This window comes from Onychostruthus taczanowskii, unplaced genomic scaffold (genome assembly GCF_017590055.1).
Source record: "Onychostruthus taczanowskii isolate IOZ18803 unplaced genomic scaffold, ASM1759005v1 scaffold18, whole genome shotgun sequence".
NCBI classification, from domain to species: Eukaryota; Metazoa; Chordata; class Aves; order Passeriformes; family Passeridae; genus Onychostruthus; species Onychostruthus taczanowskii.
Window position 1 is genome coordinate 10251378 of NW_024499017.1, and position 26580 is coordinate 10277957.

At 39.9% G+C, this 26580-nt stretch overlaps 1 protein-coding gene across 2 annotated transcripts in view; it reads left to right on the top strand.

The window, feature by feature from the left end:
- The window catches only part of CDH13 (cadherin 13), a 433407-nt gene that overhangs the window by 85971 nt on the left and 320856 nt on the right, over nt 1-26580 (top strand). For both annotated transcript variants that reach the window (XM_041400548.1, XM_041400547.1), the window contains exon 2: nt 268-379. In XM_041400548.1, coding sequence (XP_041256482.1) covers nt 268-379 — 112 coding nt within the window. The remainder of the gene's footprint in view (nt 1-267; nt 380-26580) is intronic.

Sequence of the window (26580 nt, forward strand, 5' to 3'; positions counted from 1 at the left end):
TTTGAACTGAAATTCACCTTGAAAGCTACTATTTTGTAATTTCAATGCCAGCCCATATATATAAAAGCAAGAACCTTACATAAAAATTGTTTAGTAAGATTTGAAGGGGAAGTGTGATGTGATGGATATTTTGTTTTATGAGTATGGACCCCAATGTTTTGTTTTATGAGCACTGAGCCTAAACCCGCTATGGTTCCCAGAAGTCAACATGATGGATGGAAGGAATGGATGTTAAAAGTCTATTTCTGGCTTTTTTTTTCCCCTCAGGTTCTGCTGCTTGCATGTGCAGAAGATTTAGAATGTGTCCCTGGATTCCAGCAGAAGGTTTTTTATATAGAAAAGCCATTTCAATTCACAGAGGACCAGCTGGTTCTGAACCGTATGTTGTTTTCATATATTACTATTGTGCAAAAATCAGAATTGTTTATGTATTCATTTCATTCCTGCCATTTATCAGAAAACTTTTTTTGTTTTGTACCTAAGATTTTGGATATTGCCATGATTCAGTCTGAGTTCCCCTGTATTAACCCTATGTCTCTACAGACATTGTTTCATGTATTAGAAATGGCAAAATACAATATATAATCTGAATGTGAATATTGTGAAAACCTAGAATCAGCCACTTCTTAAAAATTAAATTTACTCTGAAATTTTTTATAATCTTACCTATGAGTTTGGAAATCAGGACTTGCTCACCAACATCTCTATAAGTTATCTCTGCAACTCAGATTTAGAAGTTAGTATTTTGAAAGCATTCATAGCTGATACAAGTCCAAGTCTTTACATGAAATTCAGAGGCTGGAAGAAGTTTGGGATCATCAGTGATAGCAAAGTGTCACACAACTGGAATATTCAGTATATTTCCGTTGGGCAGGTGTCACATTATAAAACCCAATCTGGCACTGTACACCCAAAGCATTAAACTGAAGGAGATTTAAAAGTTTTTCAGTTCTGATGTTAGTTCATTCCAATACTTCAGGGTTACAAATTGCTCATTCCATTCTGGGACTTTGGGATTTCAGCCCTGTCACACAAAATGGTGCCTTATCCAGTGGCCGATGTCTTTAAAGACTTAAAAAAGGATTTAAGTGCTGCCATTTTCATAACTTCCAAACACAGCTGCATTTTTACTTGTGATATTTTATTATTGATGATTTCTTTGTTGTGCTTGGCTGCTGGTGCTGAACAAGGAATTCTTCTGGGTGTCCAGCACTGGGCAGTAGTGCTTGGCTCCCGTGTGCAATATCTGGATCCTACAATGGGATAAATCCCATAGCTTGGTGGAACCAAGAAATGCAAACCAATATTGCTCACCAAATGCACACATTTCCCAACTCAGTTCCATCCACATATCACTGCTACACACTGATGTATTTTCACTTCAGATGAAGGTGTAATCTGTGCGTGTTCACTTTAAAATAGCATTAACTTCTCAAAATGAAATGTCAGAATTAGTCTATTGAAATAACTCTCTTAAACTTAAGTCATTCAGCCTCGAAATGTCAGAATTAGTTGCCAAAGTCTATTGAAATAACTCTCTTAAACTTAAGTCATTCAGCCTTTGGAGGCACTAAAATAAACCTCCAGGATAACATTTTTAGTCTCAGAATTTTGATATGTTGCTTAGTCTGAGCTGCTTTTTCACAGGAACTTTAGATCACGAGTAGTAATACTAGTCAGAGATGTGAGATTGTTCAGCTTAGAAAAGAGGTTTCAAACTTCTTATTTCTTTGGGGAATTTCATTTTCTCTGGAATTCTTATTTTGGAGTTGTCAAACACATTATTCCTACATGACTAGAAGTTGAAATTCTTAGAATAAGAATTAGATTTAATAAGCAAGCTGATTTGAAGACCTATTAAAAGAAGCAATATGGATAAACTAGTGCTAAATGAAATACAAACAACTTTTGTTGAATGTTTTTTCTGCTTCAGAACTTTGAGGCTGTAATGGGTCTGGCCAGATCTCCTGCTGATTTGGAGAGGATCACCCCAAGGATAGTTGGTTCAACCAAACTGGCTGGACTGCTCTGTGGTGACCCAGCCATTTGCGGTGTGTAAAATGAGCAGAATAATTAAGATGCCATCATTAGTGAGAGGAGGAGGGAAGAGCAGGAAGAAACTCAGAAATGCCTGGGAACAATCTCTGGAATTAAATTATTTTAATAAGCAGACAGTAAATTGGCCTAATGTGCAGTGTTGGATAGAGGCAAACTGTCGATGCGTGATCCTGGTTAATTCAATCACCCACAAACAGGGCGTCCTTCATGCAGCACCATTCAACCTCAGCACAGTTCCTTCATTTTAGCTGTCAACAGAACTGATAATTTTAATTGTCTGTTTGAATACACTTTGCATGCTCTTGCATCTTTTTATGCCCATTACCAAGAGCAGTGTAATTTAGCAGTTGCATTGCAATGTGAGGCTTACCAGGGCTGTGTAAATTAATAGAGCAAATATGTAAACCAGGCCTATAGCAGGGATTGTTTTTGTAGCCCTCAATAAGCCAAGGAGCTCCTTAATTCTTTTCTGAAGTGCAATAATGCAGTCTTTTTCTTTTTTTCTTTTTCAATTTAAACAAGAACCTAGTGTACGTTTCATTGCTAGCATCTCCCTTGTAATTAAATACAGGTTGTAGCTGGTTCTTCTGTATTTATTACTTCTACCTGTGGCAGTGTTAATTATACTTTACATTTACTGATGGGAAGAATGAAGAGTAGACCATACTGAGGGTACAGAATTTTATCTAATTTCGTGTTGTGGTTTGTAGCAATTTTTATTAAAGCCTACTAGTAAGCTGGCCATAACAAGTCCAGCTGTGTGTGCATATTCTCCTTCCTATTAGTTTCACTGGTATACAGTTACTATTAGTTTTTCTGTCATTGTGCTGAGGCTGAACTGGCTTTTAAATTCTTATTTATTTATTTGCTCTTGCATCTCATTTAGTAGTAACCTCCAGACTTTGACCATTTCTTTGTCCCTGTTTGGTCATTAATTTTTTTCCCCTCAGACCCCTTCAGATCTCCTTATAACTTGGGTTTTCTATAAACACAAAAAAAAATAAGGCATTGCTCTTTTACTTTTGGTCTGCCTAATTTTTTCCTCTGTGTGCAGAACCAGATGTTCCCTTGAGGCTGTAGGAAAAGACCCTTGGAGTCACTTTCTGGAAATAGTAATTATATCCACATACTTATTCTAACAAACAATTGTGTCACTGTTTTTTCCTTCCTTATAGCTTTTTTTTTTTTTTTTTTTTTTTTTTTTTTTTACTTTACATCTAGGACCATCTTTGCAATCCAATAGTGAAGGTCATCAAGATTTCCACATTCTTGATGAAGTGCTAATTGACAGCATTTAATTATAGGTTTTACACCTGTCAGAAGCACTTGTGGCCGCGAAATGCCTGTCCCTGCCAAGGCTGGCAGGTCACTGGCAGTGACAGGGCTCTGTCACACTGGGCTGAGGGAAAGTTCCTAATCAGACTCAACAAACGTGGGAATGTAATTGTGTTACATTAATCACGTTTATACTTAACACACATCGGGCTTGGCTTTTGGGGGTATTTTTAATTGACAATGAATCAAATAGTGCACTTGAATAATGGAGGCAATTAACATAAAGCACGAGGTGGTGCATTGTGCATGCTAAACTGGGGAAGGCATTTCCAGTGCTTTAAATGTCAAAACAAAGGAAGTTTTGACCCTTACTTGAAAAGCTCTAATTTGGATGTTAATTAATGGCTGACCTCTTGTGTCTCTTACGTGATAGATTGCCTGTTCAGAGCCAGGGCTGCTTCGAGATCAAGGTTTTGTCTGTCTGCATTTGGGTACTTTTTGTTCTGTGCATTTTAACAAAGAGCTTTTCTATTCAACAATATCAAAATCATTGCTTACTCATATGATGTGAAATATCTTAGTGTACTTATTAATGCTTAAAAGCAGGTTTTCAATTGTCTGGCAAAGCTGTGACCTCCAACAAGATATACTTTGTTCAAAGCAAACAAAGCCTGTGGAATGATCAGGGAAGACCATTCCTCCTCCTACAGCCTTGTGTGCACATGGATTATGGCCCTGGTCGTGCTCACATCCAAATATTTCCTGTTGATTCTGAGCTGATGCCATATGAGAGATGTGATTTATCACATCAACCCTTCCCACTGATTCCATGCCAGTTGCCTGCACAGATGGCCTCTTCCTGTGCCTGTTCCATGCTACCAAAAGCGGAGCTGTTCTTCTCCTGTTCCTTCTGATCCTGGAGTTATCACACCCACTTTGCTCATCTCCCCTTCTTCCCTCTCCCCACAACCTGCACAGAGCCAGTGTGGCAGCCCTGTTGTCTGCCAAAACTCTTCAGGGTTCTGACACGGGGTTTTGGATGTGACTGTTAACTCTTCATGCTGAATAGTGCAGGGTTTGGGTAATTGGGATTGCACATGGTAGCTGTAACTTGCAAAAGAACCTGTTCAAGCAAGGTAAGATTTTACGCTTAGCAATTTCTTGCAGGGAAAACTGTCTGGGCTTCTGGGTAATAGTGAGATAAACGTGGATTTTCTACCTATTCAGTGTGTCCTTGCTGAAACAGTATTGCGGCTTCTCAAAATGAAGAAGTTTTTAATGCATTTTGAGTTTTACAAACCTCTTAAATTTTCTTTCAATTCACATAAATCGCTCTCTGTGTTAAGAAAGTGCTTCAGAAGATGTTAAAAAACGACTTGGTTCCCATACCTTGGCATGAGGGAGCAGGTTCAATGGAAAGGCATCTCAACTTTCCTACCCAGATAGGGGAGTGCTTGTTGTATCCTAAAATATATGTCTTAATGGGCTCATATGCATGGATAGAATTTGAATACTAGAGATTCAATCTGACACTTGGGTACATGTTTAAGATAAGGTGCCTGGAACTCTTATCCATGTGGACAGAAATATTGATCAGGATTTAAAGCAACACACCTTAAGCACACTATTCCTATTTAAATGGTCATAGGAAGCCAAACTCATGTAAGTAAAGTTCCAGGAAATATCTGGGGCTCTGTGCAAAATGGTTGCAGTGTTGTGGAAGTTTTAAAGTGGTTGGGAACTTCACTACATGCTTGTGGAAGCAGGGTAAGGAAGATCCTTTTGCACCTAAATACCTGATGCATTGCCTTTGAATTGAAGTTTGATGCTGAGCTCCTACATGGAGGGAGAACGTTCTCTGGGAGTACATATTATAACTAAATAATAGAAAATATCTCAGCTGTGCCTCTGAATAGATACATGCAGATTGGTGTTGCAGCACAACAATATCATATCATCTGTTGAACTGCTTTCACACATGATTTAAGCAGAACAAAATGGGAGAGAATAGCTGTTGAGTGCCAGGTGGTCAGACGATTCCCTCCCAAAAATCTCCAGGACCCAAGGGGGAAGGAGTCAAAAATAGACTGTTTGATTTTTATGCATATGCATTAAATTAAACTAGTGTTTGCAAAGGTAGGACATTAAACTGAGCAGAATGAAAGAATTATTTAGTCTCTGAAAAACATCTTCAGGGCTGAATCAAAACCCCTCAGGGGCACAGTCAGCTCTTGTGGAATAAGAGAGGAAAAGGCATATGTGTTGGTGGAGCCTCCTCCTTGCATTTTAATTCCAAGCTGGAGGAAATGAGGATCTAAACCCAAAATTTCTTGTCTGTTTTGTTGAGAAAAACCACACAATCCTGTTTAAAAAAACAAACCAAAACAAGTAAACCCACATGAAAAGTGGGTGAGGATCTTTGCAGTGACAGTGAATGCTCTGTTAGCAGCTTGGTCTGGATTTAGGAAGATAAAAGTAGCAGATTACTTGGTTTGAGATTTAATTTGTTTCTGGAGACTTTCCAAAAACCATAATGTTTCACAGCTAATACTTTTTTGAAATACGTGTGGGCTTTGGTTGGCTGAAACATGCCAGCTGTTCTCCTAATAATCTAAATCAATGGCCAACTGCTCGGTATTAGCAGGTTGGGTCTCTTTCTCAGTGCAGTGCAAACCTTGTATTAATAATGTCCCCAGGTGCTTCAGTGGAAGACTTCTCTGCTCATTTCCAGTTGGCAATTTCAGAACAAAAAAAAAATCAAATTAACCAAGCTATTACTCCTGAACTGATTACCCACACAGGCCACGAGGCAGCTCCTTCTCTACAGGTGTAGAAATGTGTTGGAAGGCCAAAATCTCTTTTAGGAAAATGTAGGTGGCTCAGCTTAGGCCAACTCCATCAGCAAATAATCTGACACTGATTGCTTATGGCTGGCAATGTTTTAACAGGGTCATCTTGCTGAGGAAATGAGAGGCAGGGAGGTGAAATTTCTGGTTGGAGGTTAGAGTTGGGGTCACTCTGGAGAGGATCCAGCACCAGACCAGCTTTGTCAGGGGCAAACTTTGTCCATGTGTGACAAAGAGATGCAAATCACCCCACACTGAGGCATTAATGTGTTTCTGTAGAATATTTCTTGGTATTTTCACAGACTGCCTTTCTGACAGGACTTTTAATTTGAGGATCTTAGAAAAGCACCATTCAAAAGAAACATGGCTAGCTAACCTTTTCCATTACATTTCAAAGTGCAGTGTGGACATTTAGTGAGAATTAATGGGAGTATGTGAGGTTAAATCTTCCTTTAAACATAGAATCTCATTTAAGTTAATGATATCTTAAAGCATGCAAGTATTCTTGAAAATAATTGTAGATGTAGTTCACAATTAATTCTGAGCTTTTAGGATTTCTGTCTGTTAATCCAAATCAAATTATAACTTTTCTAATGTAATTATGATCATGCCTCAACTTGCAGTTTTTCTTTCCCTTTGCTTATTTAAATCAGTCCTTTTCAGACAGAGCAGTCTGCCTGCTTTAATGGACATATCTTTTCATACAACTTTCCTGTGCCTTGTCATTTCTCAGTCTTGCTTTGAGAATAAGTACCACTGGCTGTAAACTCAGGAAATCTTTCAGAAATGTCTTAGATTGGGGGATTTTTCTAGCTGGAGGCTAATGCTCTGATTTTGTTTTATGCCTCTGTTCAGCCTATCCACCTGAACCTTTTTCCTCTAGAGAAGGGAGGGAAAAAGTAACTTTTAATGGATTGATTCTGAAAACTCTGGTCTGTCTGGAATGACTTTGTGCATATTTGTATGCCTTGTACCTGCTGCTTCTGGGGCAGACAAGTGAACCTGTAGATAGGGGAGTAAGTGCATGTCATACTCTGTGATGTGAATATTAACTAAAATGTTTGTCTTCTGTTTTTCAAACCCCTGAAAAAATATCAGCCCGGGCAAAGGGTAGGATTTGCTCAAATAAGAATCCCTGCCTGTAAGGGATTATCTTCCACAAAATTTGAAATTCCTTTACCAAGGAATTCCTTTAAAACAAATTAAAATAAAACTAGGACCCTTGGGAAGACCTAAAAGATTCCTGTAGCGATCTGGGATGTTGCTTTTTAGACAAGAATTCCACTTGCAATACTCACTTTGATTTGTTTACTTTCTTTAAAAAAAGAAAAGCAATAAAAAACCCAGTGCAGCCTTCGTCTCTCAGCTGTGGAGAGAACTGAAGCAGAACTGAGGAGCCTTTAATAAGGCAGCAAAAAGGAGGCACTGCTGGAGCAGCTTTACAGGTAGTCAATAGCAGAAGAGAAATTCCTCCCTGAAGTTGGAGCCAGCACTGGTAAATCTCTGACACTTTGAAACACTTGCTGGCAAGTACCAGAACCTAAAAGCAGGTTAGACTGAAGTAAGTGATAATCTCCTTGATGCACAGGACCATTCTGCTGCCAGGGAGTCAGGTTTGTTTTACTGAAGAGCAGATTGTGAATCTTTTCTCCCTTATCAACAGTGTTTTGAGTGCTCTGGCTGGATCTGGCTTTATGTATAAACTGGATTGTCTTGCCTTGGACTTTTCCTAAAATAGTGTAAAGCAAGGTTGTAGGAAAAGGGTGCATTTTCTATTTTGTTATTATTGTATTCTATAATTAAATATATTATTCTCTACTAACCTCACTGATAGGAAACTTTGTTTATGTAAATGTATTAAGGCACGTGGGTTTTGTTTACCTTCCTTTGTGTGGCAGTGAAACAGAGGAAACACAAAATGTGCTCTGGTCTGCTAAAAACCCAAATTGCCTGGTTACAAGTAGGAACCCTGCAGACTTTATTTAGCTGGAATTTTAATTACAGTGCCAACTCTCAACACTTACAATAAAACAGTAGGGAGACAACTATAATTTGACCTTTATAAAGCATTAACACCAACCTATACAAAAACATAACTTCAGCTTAAAAGAATACAGTGGGAGGCAGAACTCAAGAAATTATGAAAACAGTGTATTTATGATACTTTAGCTTTTGGAAAAAGCACAGCACTGTGCTGGTGTGGACAGCAAATATGTGTGATATTGGTGTGCTTGGTTCCCTGAACCATCTTGTGGTCCTAGGAGAGAAATGCTGCATTGTTGGCAAAGGGACCTTCTCATGGTTTTTCTTGGGGAAATCAGTGCTGCTGTGAGGCTTGGGGTAAAGGATGGTACCCAAACCCCATGCTGATGCATAAAATCCAGATTTCTTTCCCCAGAAAAAGCCAGTTCAGGAAACTCCAGGGCCCACCAAAGAGTGGCACCTGGGCCAAGGGCTCCTTTCTCCTGTTGAAGGTCAGAGCAGAATGAGGTGGGGAACAGCAGGAGTGGAGCAGGAGATTCCATGCCCATGTTGGAGGGGAATGTCAATGCAACTCTTAATTATGGGGGTAGGAAGGCAGTTATTCAATATTGGAGTCAAGAATTTTCCAGGGATTCATTTCAGCTGAGTGAAAAACCATGAGCTCAGCTGCCTATGATTTGGTGTTTGGCTGTCCAGTTACTATTGCTTTGGTTTTTGGGGATTTTTTTGGTGTTTTTAATCAAGGCTCTTGTAGCTGGAATTTTTATTCAGCCTGGTTTGTATTTATGGAGGAACCACTCAAGTGCATCATAAAAAAAATATAGGAAATAGTGATTTTATAATATTTTTTTAGAGGAATGAAAGCAGTATTGTGGGAGTTACACAGAGTAATTTGCAACCAAAGAGCTCATTTCATTTAAATTTTTAAAAGTTACATTTGTGACAGAGGAAAGGGCCTAAAATTGTCTTTAATAACAGAGCTGATGAGTTCATTCTTCCGATTAATAAGAAAATGCAACTCTTGAAATGTTCTGTAAGATTTGGTGTGTCTTCTGAGAAATCAGTCAGATCTCATGCAGGTAGGCAGAAGGTTTTTGGCATAATAGAATAGCAGCCTCTGTCAATTAAATGTAAATCAAAATAGCAAATTTTATTTGAAATTATATTATTACTTCTGGCACATTACTTTTATTCTTTGAGACACTGCCTGTTGTAGCTTCTCCAATAAATTTCAAAGAAGCTGAAATATAGAAGCTGTAACACTTCCAAAATAAATCTATTAATTGTAATGCTTCTGAAAACATTGGGCATTGACTACTTACTGCTGTTTTTATAAGTCAGCATCACTTCCCAGAACTGTCTGATACTGACTGGAGTTAGCACTGGTAATTAATTGAAATTACTGGAATGATGAATGAGAGCTGGATATGTTTGACTTAACTCTTGTGCTATAGCTGTGTTTTAGATCCTGATTTTGGATCTAAAAGCTAAGTGCTACTGAAATTAAGGAGCTATTTAAGTAGCACCCTAATTTCAGGTCTTTCCCCACTCTCCAGAACTTTCCAGTAGAAGATGCCCAGATTCTCTCAGCTCCAGCACCAGATTTTCTTGCACAGCATGTCCTTTGGGAAAGGCTCAGGCTGAGCTGGGAGGAGGCTGCTCCCTATGCAGCCATGCAAAAGGAAAGGTGGGAGAGCTCCCCAGCACAGGAGTTTTCTGTGCTGAAACAGATGATTTGGCTGATTATGCTCACAACCACAAATACAGCAAGGAGTTCAATTTCCACGGGTGAGTGCTGCTCCTGCTGAAATTGGGTTTTTCTGCACAAGCCTGTGCCAAAACTCTCATCCTTCCTGTCTGCAAGGGCTACAGGATTTTAGGTAACTGGTCAAATAATTCTGGACTGGTCTTTTGAATGTTCTCTTAATGACTTCTTAAATATAACAGATCTGGGTAGGGCCGAGATCTGGAAATAGTGCAGGGGCTGGTGCTGCACTTGCTTCTGGCAGTGAGTGGGTGAGAGCCTCGGGATGCTGAGCATGGCTGGGGGGAGCAGCTGGCACTGCCCTCAGGAGAACTGGCAGATTTAATAGCTTAATAAAGAGAGAAATATTTGTTAAATTAGATTAAAGACTAGATTTAATGTGGCCAGAGTGAAAATGATAGGTTATGGGTAAAGGTGGTAAGATTGTTCTCTGTTGAGATTTACTATTTGTACAGGGCTCTAAAACCAGGTGTATGACAAGTCTTCCTGCTAAAGCTTGGGGTTTGGAGAACCCAGAGGCAGCCTCAGCTTTGTTTGTCCTCTGGGAAAGCACCTGATGAGTTTAACAGAGCTTTGCCAGCTTAGGAGTGGAGGGAGAGCCCAGGCTTCACTCAAGATGCAGTGTTCCATACTCCATCCTGAGTGCTTCTTTCCAGAATGGTGCCTGCAAGGGTCCTTAAAGAGCCTTTTTGGACCAGGAGGACACTGTGAGGTTCCCAGGCATGCACAGGTCATGGGTCTGCGCACAGCAGGTCTCTGGAGTTGGGAAGGTGTGGGATGTGCCAGGAATGGCACACGCTGAGCCAGCACCAGGCAGGACTAAACTGTGTGGTTGGGTAGTGCTGACAGTGGGGAATGGGACCTCCTGCATTTACGGGTTTAAAAACACCACCAAAATCAACCAAACCCTACCAAAACAAACATAAACACAGAATAGAGTCCTCAAAGCAACTTTCAGGCAAATACAGCTACCTCTGCTTCTCTTCCTGTCCTCTCCCCTCCCTGTGACATTCTGTAATCTGCCAATCTTTGAGTTTTTACACAGTGTTTTCTTGTTGAGGCTTTCCTGGGGAGCAGAGTTTTTACTTGAACCTCCACCTGCCATAATCCCAGGAGAATGAAATCTTAGCTGTGCACATAAGCTTGTGCTTTATCCTTCTTGTTGCTTCTTTCTGTTGAAAGGGTTTTACTTTAGATGGATTAATTACATGTGGATTAAATGAGTGACTCCACAGCCTAGTAGTTTCCCCATTACTGTGAGTTAAAGTGGCTGTTTCAATACCTACTCACCTAAGTGTTTATATTTTTAATGCTTTAAATCAATCATGAATAGATAAAACCATGAGAAGCATCAGTGATTTCAAAATAGGTATTTTTCTAGGTATTTGAATAACTATTCAGAAAGCTGGAGCTGGAACTTGCTTGTGATGTGTGCACAAGAATATTTGGATGTACTGATTACAAAGTATTTAGGAACATTTTAACCTAGCTTTCAGCAGAGAAAAAAGTGCTTTATTTTCTGGATTCTAAAGTCATGTGCTAGAAGTACCATTCTTATGGTCTGGTTTTTTTTTGTTTTGTTTTGTTTTGTTTTGTTTTTTTTTTTTCTTTTTTTCCTACAATAATCAGTTGGATACAGCTGAAATGGCTCCAGCAAAAGGGTCTGGCACAGCTTGCTGCTGTAGGAGAGTTTTCTGTGTGCATACTCCAGCAGCTTAGGGCAAGAAGTGCAGGTGAACTGGAGCCTTCCAGATCCTGGAGCTCCTGGTTACATGAAGAACATGAGGTCTTCCCCCACCAGTGTATTGATTTGTTATTCTAGAACCTTATTTTTCTTTCCTATATTTGTCAGAAATTCGATGTTTTTTTGCCTAGAAGATTGCTTTCTCTTGCAATGAACAGTTTTTTACTTAGTTTATATTCTGGTATGCAAAATTTTTTTTTCTTTTGCATTTGATTCTGGTAGAACTCCTCAACCTTCTGCTTGGCAGCTGAACTAAAAAAAAAATTATTTGCACAGCCCTGTGTGGTGTCAGTAAATTGATTTCCCCAGAACACAAGACTGCCTTTCCTCTCTGGGATGCCCCAAAGTGATCACTATTAATGATAAAATACAATGGAAATTATCTTTAAAGAACTTTTGATTAGCAGCATCTCCTTCTAATAAATTGTCCTGATTTTGAATCTCTGTTTCTGTAACAACTGTCCATTTCTGTAACAAATTTCCTTTCCTTTTTTTTTTTTTATTGCCATGCTGTAAAATGTGATGGTTTTTGCCTGTTCTACTGGCAAACCTGAACTCTGCAAAGTCTGATGTAATGAACACAAATAATGTTCTGTGTACTTCCCTTCCAATTCTGTGCTAAAAAAATACCTAATTAGAAGGATTACAGGAACTGAAACAAAATGGGAGAAATATACATTAATTTTCCTCCCAAAAATATAGAAATAAAATTAACAATTTTGATCTGAAGGTTGCAAGAGTTTGTTGAAAATTGTTGAGGTGTAATCATGAAATCTTACAGGAATTATAGAAAGTGCTGAACACTGATCTACAAATGCCATTTCTAGCTGACTTCACGCAGTTCTGTTTTACCTCTGGAAAGTAAAATCAATTTCAGATTAACTTTGACAGGGAGGTGTTGAGGTGTGTGAGTCAGCACTTACTCAGATATTTCTGCCAGCCTGTTGGGAAGACAAAGAATTGTGATGGATATTATCAATAACAGTGCTAGCCTGAAAGGAAAATTGGCAAACTAAGTTAAGAAACACTTTCCTGCCTTATCTCTGGCACACTTCACAAAAAACTAAATTATAAGTTGTTATTAGTGTACAAAACCAAAATTTATCTTGAGATTTAGGAACTTTTTTTCCCTGCTCTACCCTGTTTTTGTAGAAAAACCTGCTGTTGTTGCTTTTACTATTTTATTTCCACTTTGAAATCTGGAACAGCTATTTTTTTTGTATGTGACACAGTGTGTTTGGTAAAAGTCAGTACAGCATGACTGAAACAATGAGGGATTTCATTCTTTTTATCCACAATTGTGGAGCTATATTCAATAACCCTTTATAACAATCTTTCCACTATACTGAATTATGTATTGATTCTTCTTTCGCAGTAGCTTCATTACAGAATTCCAGATGGAAAATGGGCTTTTAGATGTCAACCTGCAACTCTTCACAATTTTGAATATGGCATTACACATAATTCTGTGAGGACCTAATCACACATCATTTGATTTCAATGAAACAACTCTCATTGACTTCCCTGAGAGCTGGCTGAGGCTTGGCTTGAGCTATTGCTGTGTTATTGAAAGTATAATCAGCATTTTCATTCAATTTTCCATCTCTTTCAAGTCTTACATGTTAGCTGTGCTGTGCATGTGGTCCTGCTACACAGGATGTTGAATTGTTGGGTGGGAAAAGCCCCCTAAGGTCATGGAGTCCAGCCATCACCCAGCACTAAATCCAAGTGTCACCTCCAAGGACGGGGACCCAGCCGCTGCCCTGGGATTCCTGTTTCAATGCTTAATAACCCTTTCAGTAAAGAAATTTTTCCTAATAGCCAATCTAAACCTTTCCTGGTAAAATTTGAGGCCATTTACTCTTTTCCCATGACTTGTTAATTTGGAGATTGACCCTACCTGGCTACAACCTCATCTCTGTAGAGAGCAATAAGGTCTCCCTTGGGCCAAAACAAAAACATCCTCAGCTGCTCCTTCTTACATTTGGGCTCCAGGCCCTTCCCAACTCTGCTGCCCTTTGGCCACACCCCAGCACCTCAATGTCTGTCTTGTAGCTCTCACAACATGCAGGGCACTGGGAACCCTGGCTGGAGCTTTCAACAAGACACTTTTAGAGCAGACTTTGAAAGCAAAAAATAGTTACACTTTTTTTAATTGCCAATTTTTTTGATGGAGCTCCTGCAGATGCTGTGTTTGACAGAGGAGTGTGGAAGCTGAGGCTGTGGGTCTGTGGCTGTGGTCCTTTGGCTGAAATTCCAAGGGTTAACAGCTCTGGAGCACGCAGGGGTCTCTGGCCATTGATTTTTAGTGGTTGCTGTTACAGAAAGTACGAGTGGCATTTAAGAGAGACAAAGCACCATATTAAAGTTAATGCCTTTGATTTCCTTCAAATCATCTTTAATCCATGTGGGCCTGTCATAATTTATACCTGGCTCGGCCACAGCAACAAGTCTGAAACTGTCACGTAGTCTGCATCAACACTTGTGCACCAGAGAAATGGCACGTGCTGCTCACTGCAGTTGGTCTCAAGGTATTTATTATTTATCTCTCCTTACCCAGAAGGCTGCCCTGAGCTTAATTGGTCTTTCTCATTATTTATATTGCTAGGAAAAAAGTGGGATTAAATGCCAAGAGAGGAAGATAACAGAGGCTTTGCTGCATAAGATAAATAAAACCCAATTCCTGTTTGTTTCTAAACATGATAAATTTGACCAGGTTTTTTTGGTCTTCCCCACTGCCCCCAAAGTCTTGGGGGTCTCCTGAGGATAATCTTAATAGGATAAAGTGGTCTCTGAAAGGCAATTAGCAAGATTCCTATGAACTGGGCCATGTATGGGTCATGCTCAACCCTCTCCTGATTAATGCTCATTTTAATTCCATTTCTTGGGATTTTATTTACTCATTTCACATATAATGTATTTAGCTCCCTTGGCTCTGCTCTGTGGTTTGGAATCATCCTGGTGCCTTTCAAGTCCCTGCCCAGCTGTACCTGTGAGCAGCCAGCAGCCCCAGGGAGGCTGGATAGCAGTGGAATGTGAGTTTAGATCAAAATCCATACAAAGTCTGGTCAGTACCAATAATTGAAATAATTAATGCTGTAATGATGTTTATGAGAAGGGGGTCAGTGAGGAAGACACTGGGCTTTTTAGGATGAAATTCAGCACTTTGTGTTATCTCTCCTGATTTTATTTAGAGGAATCATATTTCTTTGGAGGCGTGCAATTCACAGCGTAATAAAGCTCTGGGGAAAGTTCTGCTCTCTTACCATATGTCTTATGTGCTATACCACTAAAACAATTTTTTTTTTATTGTCTAAATTATTTTCTAAGACAGAAATTCAAAAGTTTGTCACTTCTTACTCAGTCTTCATCCATGGCTGCATTTGGAGAATTCCAGGACAAGCCAGGGTCTGTTTAAGTGTCTTCCAGCAGATACTATTACATATGTTTAATTAATATTGCACCTTTACTACTTTAACTTCTCTGTTCAGGAAGACTCTACCTCCAGGAGGCTTTTGAACTCATTTGATGTGCTTCAACACCTTTTGTGAGCTGTGCTTATTTCTTTTATGTCTATTTCTGTCTGGAAATTGGTGCAGTGGGAAAGTGAGGTCCCTGCCACCCACCTGCTTCCTTGAGCTCAAACTCTCCAGCACCAGCCCACCTACAGACCAGAAATAAGCAAACAAACAGCTCTGACCAGAAGGTTTCAGCAATCAGCATGTCCCTCTTGTTCTAAAATTAAATGAGATGCAGAACCTGTCTCAAAACAGCCTGTTTGAGGGGTAATAGAGAGGGGAGGTCCATTATTGAAATTGCATCCTATTTGCACCACATACAGCAGCATCCTGTAGCTGGTAAATGTTCTAACTGCCAGAAGTAATATGACCTCTGAGACAGGGAATATCTTCCTACATGTATTTTCAGTTAGTGGGAATCTTAGCAGACCACTGCTGGAAATAAATTGAGATTAGTAAGTTTTCCTGGCTTTATACAATACATCATAAAATGTTGAAAATATTAAAACAATTCAATATGTTTTTGGAAGATAAACACGAATAGGGCAGGGGAGGGTTTGGAGTTTTGGGTGATGACATTTCTCAGGGTTGTTTGGGAGCGCTTTGCTGTTCACAGGCTGCTGCTGCCAAGCAGGGAACCTAAAGCTGAAGGGATCTTTACACCCAGATGGTCACTTTGAGCCCCTCACACCAAAATAGCTGTGGGTCAGATCGGAACTGGCTGGAGTCACTGTCAGCACCTGCTGACTGATTCCTTTATGGGCTCCCCCAGGATCTTTGCAGTGTTTTCTATCTGGAATTGCTTTTGTTTAGCTGGTTGCACTGGGTATTGATCTTGAGCTGCCAGCTAATTTACAGGCAGCATTCACCCAGCACAATGTGTACACAGTGAGGAGAGGAAACAGGAATTCACCAAGTCCTGCCCGTGGTGCTCATCAATGCTCTGAAGCCACATTTATTGTGGTAGTAAAGGGAGAGTGCTTGGGACTGTTGGATGGCATCTGAGCTGCCCATAGCCAAATTTCTATTCTCTCAATCTTTAAACCAGAGTGGCTGCATGCAAACTGCTCCCTGTGCATCATCCTGGACCCCTGGAAGCAGGGCTGGGAGTGCAATTAGGCTGCCACAAGGAAGCACAAATGGAAAAGAGAAGGAGCTGCACTAAATGGCATTGATGGTTCAGGTGCAGCTCCTTGGCAGCAGTTACCAGATGGAGCAGCTTTACCTTGAGCATTCAATAGGGAGGGAAAATTTAGGAGCTGGAAAAAAGTGCTTAGGACTGTTGGAAATGCACATGATAAAGATCCTAAAAAAGCACTGCTTTTCCTTGGCCCTGCTTATTGCACAATGTACATAACTACTTCTAGTTAAGTCACTGAGGCTGCTGGCAAACATATGCTTGTGTGAAATGCTGACTGGAAGTTTAGCTAATGATCCATTCAGCTCTGGGTGCCATACACAGATCATGAAACATTTACTTCCAATAATTAGCTGTTTTGTAGTTTGGGGCTTTTTATTTTTTATTCCTTTTTGTTCTTTTTTAATCCTACTCAGGCATATTGACAAACATGGCTTTTTGCTCTGCTCTTGGAGAAAGTTGCAGCTGCAAAGGTCCCTTGAGTTATGCCAATCACTTGCAGATGTTCTTCTGAAAGCAGAAATTAAATAGAATTTCTTGATGCCAATAAATTAAAGGAAAATATTAGACCGCTATCTCTAAAAATGTGTGCTCTGGTCACAATGCACCAAATGCTGCTAATATAATGATGACCTTTTAAAGGAAAACACATTATGCTATAGCTGTCTTTGTATTAAACCTGTGGAATGCAAAAGTCAAGCTATTAAACAGTGGGAGAAATGGAGTGAAAATAATATATTTTGCCTTTGTCTGCTGTTGCTGTTCTGATAGGCGCATTCTTCTTTTTTTTTTTCCTCCTGTATTCAGTCATGCTCTTCTTGAAACCATAAAACACAGAGATGGATCAAATGCACGATAACATTTTGGAACATTATATCCTGCTGCATTTATATGAGTTGGATCAAAATCACAATGACCAAAAGCTGTTGTTCAATAGGAAAAATGAGCAGAACTGCAGAGTAAGATAAGCAGGGTCCTTGTCTACCCTCATCATGGTCAGAGCATTAAAAAATGAGAGTCTAGAGACCAGGCATTTGCTCAGAGCTAAGTTTATTTCCATTTACTCCTCAGAAGCTCAGATTGAGTAGTTATTGTGAGTAGTGAGTTATTTGAGTCGCTATTTTAGCAGAGATCCCTAAAAGGTGTTAAAGTACTTTTGGTGATCTGTGCCCAGATATCCACCTGTCCATTGCAGAGATGTGGAATCAGAACTCTTCTTTCTTTACAAGTGTGTTCTGGGGTTGATTAAACTCACATTTGTAAGTTATTAAGTACCTGTAGGTGCTGAGTCAATTTCAGTTGTGTTCCAGACACTTGTTGGAGAAACAGGATTTAATTCCTAAGGCTGTTTTCCCAAAACATTTTCTACCAGTTTATCCACTTGGAAATTTTGGTTTTTAAATTTTTCTTTTGTCTGCAGAAAAAGAGGAAACTTCCTTCTAGCTGGCTCTTTCCTAATAGAATGGGCATAGACAAATAGAACTAAAATATTTTTGAGCTTTAAGAAGCTCTATTTAAGAGAAGAAGGCTTTGCTTTTTAGCCTGGAGATGACATAACTGTGAGCTGCTTTACTTTGATGGGAAGAATATAAGATTTTACTGGTTGGATGCAGCTGTTCTCCAAACACCAATTTTGAGTTCTGATCCCAGTGAAACTCAGAGCTGGGTTGGACTCTGTTGTTACAGCAAGGAGCAGGTGCCCAGGCCTTGGCCCTGGTGGAGGAATTTCCCATTCCTCGGTGTGTGTGCTGGAATGCTCTCTGCAGAGCCAGCATGGAGGAGAATTTGCTTCCTGAGCTCAGCAGGTCTCTCACTGCCACACCGCTTGCAAGGGGTTCTGAGGCAGCACAGGGAATGGGAGATGTGTTGTGCTTGCACAGGGAGTTAAAGAAACGTCTCACACTGTTATAATTTTCTGGTTTTCCCGCTGTAAAAACAGCTGCTGGTAGCTTGTCAATCACCTTCTACATTGGTGCTACTAATTGCATAGGGAAACATTAAAAAACAACTTTAAAAAGTTTCAAGGCTAATAGCAGAGAAGTCAAAAGGTTCTCAAACATTGTGTTTATCTCCTCTCGAGATAAAGGTTTTTCAGAAGGCCCTGAACCTGGAGGATCAAAGGGAGCATTTTGTTTGTAATGAGTACCCATCAGCGCTTCCTTTAATTACCATTCTTGTTGGTGTCTATTAACAAAAACCCACCAGGCTCTGCAGCAGAAAACATTAATTTACGAGTAATGGACAGCGTTGTGAGAAATAGATTGCTGGATATAAATCATTCAGTGTTTGAAGACTTAGACCAAAGTCCTGTTTAGAATATTCTGTGTTCCTCCCTCCAGCCAATGCCAATTAAAAGCAGTGCTTTGCCACTGTAGTCAGCAGGAGATGTTGGATCCCTTCCTTTGAAAATGAACACCTTCCTTGGGCTGCTCCCTTCCAAAGGCTCCCAGCCTCTCTTCCAGCTTGGTGTGTCTGGAGAAGAACTCCTTTGAAATTTGTTCTCCAAAGCCCTTTTCATATTTACAGCCATCAAACCTCCCAAAACTCCTGAGCAAACTCTTACTTTTAACATCCCAATGAAGCCTCTCAGCATTGTTCAATCACCTCAGGGTGAGTCTATGGATCCCGTGGTAGCTGCTAGTGAGACCAAACCGACCACTTTGATTAGCAACACTTCAGGTCAGAGCTATTGTTTGTGTGCCTGGTGGTGGATTTGAGCACATATGGCAATGCCAGCATGTGCCAGGCATGTTTCTGGCAGGTTTCTCCTGTGAGGATCAGCAATATTGATGCTCTGAGCAGTCAGAGCTGCTGGAGATGAGCAAGGCCATTGTCCCTGCCTGGCAAGGATATTTAGCATGTGAGTAGCCTTGGCTAACTGGACTTTCCTGGGCTGCAGTGTGTGCCCAGCAGGCCCTGACCCATGTATTAATAAGTTTAAAAGCTTGTAGCAATTTTGAAAAGCTGTTCTGTGTTTGTAAGGTTAAGGCTACTCAGTCTGAACTAGCTGCAGTATAGAAGCAGTGCTGTGAAACACTGTGCAATTCTTTCTCTGTCAATAGCTGAATTTGCTGACCGAACCTCTTGATCAGTCATTACAAGTGGACAAAGTTTAAGTGCCCTTTGCCCATTCATGAGTCTGTTCTGTAATTCTCAGACATCAATCTTTTTCCTGGAGGATTCTCTATCATTACTCTCTGCAAATTTGGCAGTATCTGAGCCAGTGTTTGATTTGGAATCTGGGTGAGTGAAAGTTGCCTTCTGTGTCTGACTGCACTGTTGGTGTCTGAGGGTTCTTTTTCGATTCAGGGTGTACAACTTCTCATAATGTGCTCTTAGAAATTGTATACAAAATAAACTGCTCTTGCTGTTTTGACTTTTTTAATCAAAACCCCCATTTGGTGCATGTTTGCAAACTGATGAGTGGAATGTTCAGTACTTCTTGTTTTCATTTCCTTTCGAAGTTCAGGAAAACTGGATCAAGTTTCAAAGCATCCATTTGTTTTCTGACTTCTGTGAGGTGTTTGCCATCTGTGGTAACCCTGAGCACCTCAGAGCAGGGAGATACAAACTCGAGGTCAGCAGAACTGAAGGCGAAGATTTTGTAAGCTTTTTCTGTCTAAATTGGCACTTTGTTTCAAAGTACACAGGGAAGAACTGCTGACATGGAACATGTAACGAAATTTCAAAGCCACCAAGAATGTTTTTATCCATTTTTCTTTTATTTTGAAGAATCATAGTAATTATCTGTCAGGCTAAAAATGTGTTCTGTTCTAAAGGATGATGTTGAGAGTGTTGGATATTTGGAGGGAGAAAAATTAGACTTAGTAGGAGCTCAAAGATGTGCTTCTAATCCAGAGATGTTTTTCCTATCAGTACAATTTCTTGTGCACCAACTTAATTATTTCATCATTTATCCTCATTAAAAGTTATCAAGCTCCAGAAATTATTACTGTATATCGCAAAATTTTATTGTATGGATTCTGCAAACCTTTCAAGAATTACTTTCCTCTCTAGAAGAGTAAATTACTTTCCTCTGTCTTCCTGATGTACTGGGATGTTTATGACACTTATGAGAATGCTAAATTCTACATTTCTAAATTTCAGATTACGATAAATGTCCCTGCCCCTCTGGAGCTTTTGAATAGTGTTAACCTTAAAAAAAAATGCAAACCAAACATCATCATTTAAAGTTTTGCTGGAAAAACAATTCTGTAAAATATTCCTAAATGATTTATGATTAGAGTCTACTATTATTGGAGTTAATGTACCTTAATGGAGTTAATATAGGTAGGAAAACAAAAAAGGCACGTACAGTGAAGGTTGCCCAAGCATTTGCATTCAACTTTTTAGTTTTCTTAATCTCTCATATCTGAGACATTTTTCCTGTTGTTGGAAACAGCATCAACCAGTTGTTGTCTGTAATTTTATTGTGTTTCAATTTTATTTTATCTTAGAAAAAAAATCTCAACCAAAACAAGCAAGACAGTTTTCAACTCAGAAAGGAAAACAGGTATTTTTATATGCAGCAGGAAGAAGAATGCCCATTTTCTTGCTGTAAAAACAAATTCTGTGCAGCTTACAGTTCAAGGCGTGTAGGAGGACAGCTGAAATTCAGTAACGCAGAATTACTCATTGTTAGGAAATGTTTTTATTTGGGTGAAAATTGATTTTGATTTGGTAGGGGTAGAGGACTGTTTAAATAAATAAAATATATTCTGTGTGTTTGCTTTATTGGGCAGTATGAGCAGAGCCTTCTTGAGGCTTCAGAATTTTTATAAGATGAAAGCTCAGGCAAAACAACTTTATTTTCTTTATATGTGACATGATATCTGTCCCAAAATTATGTCTTGAGTTCTCCTCCTTCAATAATGTAGGATTCTAAAACAGAAAATTCTCTATTGAGGGAAGAGTAAATTCTTCCAATGAAAATGCAAAACGCCAAAGTTAAGTTTACATGAAAACTCAGCTTTTTTCCCCTGTAAGAGTGCTCTATAATTGCACAGCTCCATTCTATTTGTCAGTTGAACTTTCTTAGTTATGTTTTCTTTTGAGAACTCAGCAGAATTAGGGTCCATAAAATTAATTTATATCTTAGAAGCCTTTTAGAAGGTTGCAGGAAAAAATGTTGCCTCTGTGTTGCTGTGAAATCATTCTAAATAATTGTGCTAAATTGTATTAAAAAGCTCCAGGACAGAGAACACTGAGCAGAAGGATAAAGGTCATGTACAGTATTTCCTCTGCAATTCAAGTGAGGCAATCTGACATTGCACAGTCAACTGAAAGGCATCTTTTGCAACCAAGTAGTTGGGGGTGAATAGCAGAATTTTGGCTGTTCATTCCAAGCCATTCTTTGAGGGGTAGTTTGTCCAGGGAGCCCATTCCTCCTCATCCTTACTCACCTGGGCTGTGGAGTGGAAGGGAATAAAAGGAAACACTGCAATGTGTGCTAATCTAGAGGCTTCGTATATCATGAAATTGCTTTTGGAAAAGATGTTTCTGGCTGGACCAGCAAGACTTTCACTGCTCCCACACAGTGGGTTTTTGTGGCACATCATTTTCCTATTTGTAGTTTCTCCAGAACATGTTGAGTTTGGTTGCGATGAGTGCTTTGGACTTTCACCTGGATTGCTGAGGAGGAAAGTGGACACACACCAGAGGAGAGACCTGCCTGAGACTGAGCAGGAGAGCAGAATGTGAGGCTCTGGAAGCACTGAGAAACCAGGCTGGAATGTGGTGCCTCCTGGAGGAATTTTGGCCATAAAGGATTCTGTGTTAGGAGCACAGAGCGTTCTGTCTGTGTATCACAGGGGTCGAAATCAGCCCAGCACAACTCACTGAAGAGAAGGGAAGGGTTGAAAATGCAGGTAAACTTTGAGGCTTTTGGATTAGAAGACAACATAAATTCCAAAAGCAGTGCAGCTGCTGCTAGACCATGCACTCATCTGACCTGGAAAGGAAGCGGATGCCAACAGCATGATCTTTATTTTCTGAAGGGAAAAAGGAGTTAGGGGAACAGTGTTGCCTGGAATACCTTGCACATTAGAACAGCTAACATGTTCTGGGGTACTGTCTCAGCAAGTTGAAAAGTAGATAAAGACAGTGATGGTTAAGGGTTATAGTCCAAGCTAAAGAATGAATGTGGCAGAGACGTGGGAATCTGGCCTTCATGGCACAGGAGAAATGGGAATGGACAACTCTGGGTGAACTTGTCAGGGGTCAGAATCCAATTTTGCCATAGAAGGAAGAAAAGCTGCTGCAATGTGCAGTAATTGAACAAGGATTCTGCTGGAGGAGGAGGATGATGATGATGATAAATGTTCTGTCACATTCCAAGCATTCCAATGACTGTGTATCGCAAACAAATGCCAAAATTCAACCAGGCCACTTGATCAAATCCTGATCCTCTGCTGGGACAGCAGGGACAGCCCAGCAGCTCTGGAGTGCAGAATTTCTTATGCTTGGGAAATAACTCTTGAGAATGCATGGCAAAATTGTTCCAAGGCCAGTGCGTGGATAAAGTGCAGTTATTAAAAGGCTTGAGAGATTCTCAAGGGTAAGCAAAGTTGGGAAACTTGTGAGACAGAGAAGGGAAGTGTCCTGCATTTCAGAGTAACACAGGGCAGGAGTCAGCTCTCTGGAACAAGGAGGCTCACTGAGCAGTGTGTGCTGCATGCAGCCCTCTGCAGATGGGTCTCTAAAAATATTTAATGGGGGGCCACAGAACTAATCTGGAGAAATTGTAGAACTGGGAACCAAGGTCCTAAGTTTCAGATTGTTGTATTTTTGTTTAACACCCATTCCTACCTTGTTTTTTCTCCTTAATTGCTGTTTCCAATACTGAAGGCAATTATATTCACAGATTTACTTTTTTATTTGCAAAAAGAGTTTGAATATATACTGTGCATATTAAACAGTAACCACAGAGAAGTTTTAACAAAACAGATGATTGTGAACATAGTACAGGGTGTTTTTCAGCTCAGTTGTGTTGGATTAGAGCTTAATATCTTATTTCTTTGTGTTTATTTTAAGATTCATTCTTTAATCCCATTTTTCATGGAGTAGAAGATTTTCTTTCTTGCAGCTTTTTCTGTTTTCTCTGTCTACCACCTTTGCTGCAGATCTGAACCACACTTTTAATATTTCTGCTTAGACTGACTCTTATTAGTTCAAAGCAGAACTACATATTTTAAATTGATCAAGGTTTCTGAAGTAATTATAACAACTGCTTTTGGAGGACACAGTTGCAGTTTTCATTTTGATACTATATGAAAGTGTGTTTCTTCAAAGCTACAAATGTAAGCTAGTAAGAGGCAGCTGGTAATTATTCTCTAATAAACAGAGTAAGAAGTACATGAAAAACCTTAGGGGAAACATACACTGCTTGCAGAGCAATTAATGAAAATCTCAGGACACTTAAAAGAAAATTCAGCCTGAGAGTATGTATGCATTTGGCTGTGATTTTGAGTCCATTCCAAATTAACAGGTCTGTTGTGATCAAATTTGTTATTTGTTTATCAACACTCTTTCACTTGTTATCATTCAACAGACTTTAGGAGATAATTTTTATTCTTAATCAACTCTTAATTTTATTTATAAAATCTTTTCAGCTTCCAATCTCTGCTGTCTCTAAAGCCCTAATAATCAACGTTTTGCTATATTAATTCCCTCTCTATTTTAACTTGTTTTGCTTGCAAATATTTGAGCATGGGTAAAACTTCATGGATCTCCATTAAATAACCAAACACCTCCAAACAACTGGCAAAATTCCTGTCCTCATGAATGATTTGTTTATGCATTATGCCTCCTGGTTTTCCTGGCATATTATTACCTTTTCTAACTTCATTATGCTAAATCAAAGGTGTGTATTGAAAGCTGAAAAGACAAAAGTGTGGCTACGGCAGACCTTGAGCAACGAGCAGAGAAAGTGTTTATTGTCAAAGAGCCACATTTGTGGTTGCACTCAGGCTGTGAGGACTTTGTGTTTGCAAGGGTAAGGCCAGGTTCAAAAGAAAAACTGGAACTAAACCAGGACCTGAGCAGGAGGGAGGCACAGGGTGTTTATCTGAGCACATCTCAGAGTTTATCTGCCACCTCTGAATTTCCTTCAGGGGTGGCAAAGCCCTGACAAGCTGCAAGGTTACCCTGTCAAAGCAGCTCTTTTAAGGCAGAGATGGAGTAATTGGGTTGGCTGAAATGTGTTCCAAGAGCAGGAAAAGAAAAAGTGACAGGGGGAAAAGCATAACTCAAACTTCCATAAAATTCATCTTTTCCTTTGGGTGGAAGAATGAAAAGTTTGCTTTGAAGAGTTTATCTCTGTGACATCAACAAATGTAGGCTGCCATCATCTTCTGAGTGGAGAATTGTTATGAACCTCAGATCAGCTGGGCTTGTTACTGCCCAAGGACCAAACTGGAGTGCTTGCTTAAAAGGGTGAAAGGTGTTGAAAATGCAGAGTGAATTCAACCCCTGATAAAACTGCAAGTTGTGGGTTTGCCATTAAAAATGTGTCATTGTGGTTTTGTCATTTAAATCCAACTCATTCATCTTGTAGCTTTGCCATAGCTTTGTATTCAATCTCTTTTAGGATCACTGTTTGGGGTAGGCTGCCTTGCCAGAGATTATATTGCATTCTTTTGTAAGTTATTGTGTCACAGGCACTAAAATTATGATAAATTAGGAGAGTGTATATTTTTTGGAAAGGTGTTGGATGTCTCCACATCGAGACACAAGCTTCCCATTTGCCCCTAATTCTCTCTCTGCACCTGACAGTGTGAGACTTTAGCCATTGGTACTGGCAAAATAAAGAATCAATAAAAGAAGTGTACAGATTTCTCTGGAATTTATTTGGGATACCAAATTGAGATACACCACAACACTCTAAGTGATTGTGATATCAATGGAGAAAATGTGGGTTCTGTCAGAGAGTGATTTTAGCCTTCCTGAGACCACAGCCATCAACTCTGGAGGGACCTTGAGCTGACTGAGTCCCTGTTGAAGTGTTTTATAAGCCAGAATTCAGTAGAAAACCCTGCATTTCTGCCCATTTTAGTTGGTTTTTTGAGTCTCCCTAGGAAAGTGGGTTCTCCCAGTGTTTTAGGCTGGTTTGAGTCAGTTTTGTGTAGGTATGAGCACAGCAGTCCCCTGCTGGCTGCATCTCTGGCTGGTGGGTGCTTTCTTCTTGGCAGAAGGGAAATTGAGGTTGTTAAACACAGCTGCTGGAGCAGATATAAACTGGTGTGTGCGGGAGCACCATAAATCATGCTGCTCCAAGACAGTAAAACCTGCCTGCTGTGGCCTACACCCAGCAAGCCTCAGTGGTTTTCCCTTTTTAATGCAAACCACCCCATTACAGAACACTTTGTAGTTTATCATGTGCTGATGCTCCTGCACCATGCCAGGTGTGCCGGCTTGAAAATCACTGCAACAGGCACAGCAGCACCTTCACTGCTCTGATTTCTGTCCTTGCTCTGCGAGCTAGACAACCACTCGAGGATTGCTGCACACTCCACTTGGTTTTTGTGATATCGTTTTATTTTTACAAATACCTAGCGTTTTAAAATAAACTGATAAAAAGCCTGCTTTCTGCTGATACGGCAGTGGCATTTGTTGTTGCACGGGATGCTAGGTAGGGGAGAGCATTCTGTTACTAATGGTTTAAGTCATGACTAATGCTGTGTGCCAACAACAGAGATACAGATTCAAATTTAAATGAACTACCCAGGCAGTGTTTTACAGGATGTGTTTCTTGTTGGCAATTTGTTGTTCCTGACAGCCTCGGATCCTCAGGCCGTTGTTACACCCGCCGCTGGGATTAGAGTACACACGGGCTGAGTTTATAAATGTTTCAAAACTGCTGCGATGGAGCAGCAGAATTTTAAAATGTAATCAGATGTTCTTTTGAAAGTGGCTAATGTGAAAGAAGCCAGATTTGGTGAGTCTTGATTTTAATTTTGAAGCATCATCTTTTAAAATACTTCAGTATGTTGTTCTGATGCTGCTTCCTACAGCCTACCAGCTTCTCTTGTCCACTAGAAATGAAAAAGCCAAGGCAAAACTGGAAGGCTACAGGAAGAAAAGTTTCAGGTGCTAGAGGACTCTTCTGCTCCAGGTCGATAAAGGAGTAGATTTTTGTGGGATTGATCTCTTTGAGACAGACGTGCTTACAACCATTCCTCACAGCATCATTTCATTATTGAAGGCTTTCTTCTTGATTATATTACAGAAGGATTCAGTATTTCTCATTGGACTTT